At 39.1% G+C, this 2,633-nt stretch overlaps 1 protein-coding gene across 1 annotated transcript; it reads right to left on the reverse strand.

Moving 5' to 3' along the window:
* Positions 1-932: 932 nt before the first annotated feature.
* Positions 933-2,227, reverse strand: LOC131862589 (phospholipase A1-Igamma1, chloroplastic-like). Its single transcript, XM_059215072.1, has 2 exons — positions 1,784-2,227; positions 933-1,697 (listed from the first exon to the last, which is right to left on the reverse strand). The coding sequence occupies exons 1-2, from the start codon at positions 2,225-2,227 to the stop codon at positions 933-935; spliced, it is 1,209 nt and encodes a 402-aa protein (XP_059071055.1).
* Positions 2,228-2,633: the final 406 nt, after the last annotated feature.

Consider the following 2,633-nt stretch of genomic DNA (forward strand, 5'->3'; position numbering starts at 1 on the left):
ATACACTTGTCATTCACGATTTAATCAAAAAATGAAATCAAGAATAAAAAATGCATCCTTTATATTTTGTTGATAGTTGATAAGATTGATTGGTAAAGAAGGAAGCTCAATATTTTCACCATCACAATTTAGTTCCTTATCAAGAAAGCTAACTTGATTCTTTGTAGTCCCTTATGTCTTCTTCAAGCTCTCATAAATTAAATGCAATGCCTCCCCATCATGGGGAAGTTGTGGCATTACCATAGTAGCCTCCACAATAATTGTCACATCCCTAGACAATCATTGTTTTAGAATTATAACGTGTTGGATGTATACTTGTATAATCTTAAAGTATGGGTGCAATTGAGCGACAATAAAATGTGCTAGTGTAGAGCTATATACCTAGAAACCAAATATTTGGTAATCTCATAATTATAGATAGTATGGCATGCATACATGCAATCCTCAACTAAAGTTCTTGGTAGATTTAGATAGCACTAGAACATTGATATTGTCACTAATTCTGAGGATTAGAGAAAGATTTGAGAACTTACCCTTGTTGACTATTTTTACAAATTTTGTATGAAGGTATTTTGGGCTACAACAGAGCTGAGGCGTATTATCTCTTGTTTAATAGCAATGTTCATAATTGAAATCAATACTGATTTACGCGTACTTTTATTATCTACCAGATTACTGATGACACGTGATTGTTTTCTATGACAATCAAAAGCTAATTTGTATCATCCACAGCTATGAACTCCTGCATAGTTGATTTCATTTCACGCTTAAGGTTAAGCTTTGAAGTTAAATTAATTCAATAATGAATGTGACAACATGTTAAATATATACATCCAGATAAAAAGAATAATTCAATAACCAACACAGTTGTGGTGACATTGCGGCGCAGAACGTTGGACGTTGATGTCATCTGGAGTTGAGTGAGACATGAATTATTCCTCTTCTGATGGCTGCGTCCATTTGCCATCTGGACCTTTAACGAGGCCCTTGTTCTGTTCCTGCCACCATTTTGGAGGAATTTCATATTTCTCGGGCAATAAATCACAGCTCTTATTAACCAGAGCATGATCTCTTCCACTCCAAGAAAACGGCTGCTTACTTCCAACGTACCCGTCCAGTAAATGCAAGTAAAGCTCTAAATTATGAAAGTAGGCAAGATTATGGGTGTGCTGAATGAATGGAGAATTGTTGTGTAAAGGAAGCTCGACGCCAACATGAAAGTATGTCCACGGAAGCCAATGCAGCAATTTGCTGAGGCATCCCACGTTCTCGTTCATACAAACTCCGGGCACTTTGGGAACCAGGTCACGCTTGTTCACAAACCTCAGCACTTTCACTCCAATCTCCTCCACCCGTTTAGCAAACGCAAGATTTCCCACCCGGGGAGAGGCAAAAGCGAAGACGGTGACGGGAATTTGATGAAAATTATGCTTGGTGCAAAGCATTTGTTTGATATCATAAGCGCTCAAGGTTGCAAGAGCAGCTCCTAAGCTGTGTCCCGTAAATGTTATGCTTAAATTGTCCATCTCTTTTTCATAAACTTGAATCAATCGTTCTATCTCTGAGACTACCAAATCTCTGGTGCTGATGTTCACAGTGGCTCCTGCAGCGCCTTGACGGTGACGGACAGTTGAAGTATAGCAGCTCAGGAATCCTCTCTCAATTAGTACTCCATCCGCGAAATGATGCTCTTGCATCTATAGGATAATCTTGTAGGTACAAGAATATCTCTCAGGTCTTCTATCCATTCTTCAGCAGTCTGAGTTCCTCTCCATGCAATCACTATGTCTCGTCGTCCAAGCCTTCTTATCTCATTTGGATCCGTGCAAACTGCAATAAAACCCAACCAAACACCTTGGTCTTTTGGTTTCTCACCAAAAACTTGATTTAACAGATTAGTATTGGCGTAAACATATTTAGTGACTTGGTAGCCACTTTCAGACATGCCCATCTTATTGAACGGATCTCTTTTACTGTGATAACATGTGCCGTAGTTTTTGGAGTAGCTTTTGCCATCAAATGCGTCGTAACAAAGCTGTGCCAAATTCCCATATCTGAGAGCTTCAGCTTTCAAATTGGGCACCATGCGATCAAGCAAACCATTCCAATTATGGGCACCTTGTATATCTCTCCATACGTCACATAGCTGAGGCTGCGTTGAGTTAGTTTGGGAACTGGGTAATAATACAGCATTATCTTCAAGCTGGGGCAATGGAAATACGGCCATTGATTGACTGATAGAAATTAAGGAATCAATCAAATAATTGTGTCTGATTTCTGGGATGTCAAACAATGATCGGCCAGACAAAGCGTTCGAGGATGAATACAAGGTTTAAGACGAGCACCTTATAAATAGAAAATCACGCACTACAATAGCAGACAATCACGCACTACAATAGCAGACAAAGTAGAATTTCAATCTTCCAACCTGAACTTCTTCTTGTTGACGAGAATTGGGCATATAAGGCTTTGACTTCCCTTGTTCTTCCCGCGTTGTTGTTTTCAAACCTAACGTTCAGACACTAGATTAATACTACAGTATTTATTCAAAGACTATAATCAGAAGGTGTCAAGCTCCCCCACACAGATTGCAATATATTTTTTCAGCCGCCTTCACATCATTTATCTCGTGA

The sequence above is a fragment of the Cryptomeria japonica genome, unplaced genomic scaffold (assembly GCF_030272615.1).
Source record: "Cryptomeria japonica unplaced genomic scaffold, Sugi_1.0 HiC_scaffold_49, whole genome shotgun sequence".
Lineage (NCBI taxonomy): Eukaryota > Viridiplantae > Streptophyta > Pinopsida > Cupressales > Cupressaceae > Cryptomeria > Cryptomeria japonica.

Coding starts and splice junctions, on each gene's coding strand:
- LOC131862589 (XM_059215072.1), bottom strand. CDS start 2,227: ATGGCCGTATTTCCATTGCCCCAGCTTGAAGATAATGCTGTATTATTA. Junction 1,698..1,783: donor GGCTTGGACGACGAGACATA/GTGATTGCATGG, acceptor ATTATCCTATAG/ATGCAAGAGCATCATTTCGC.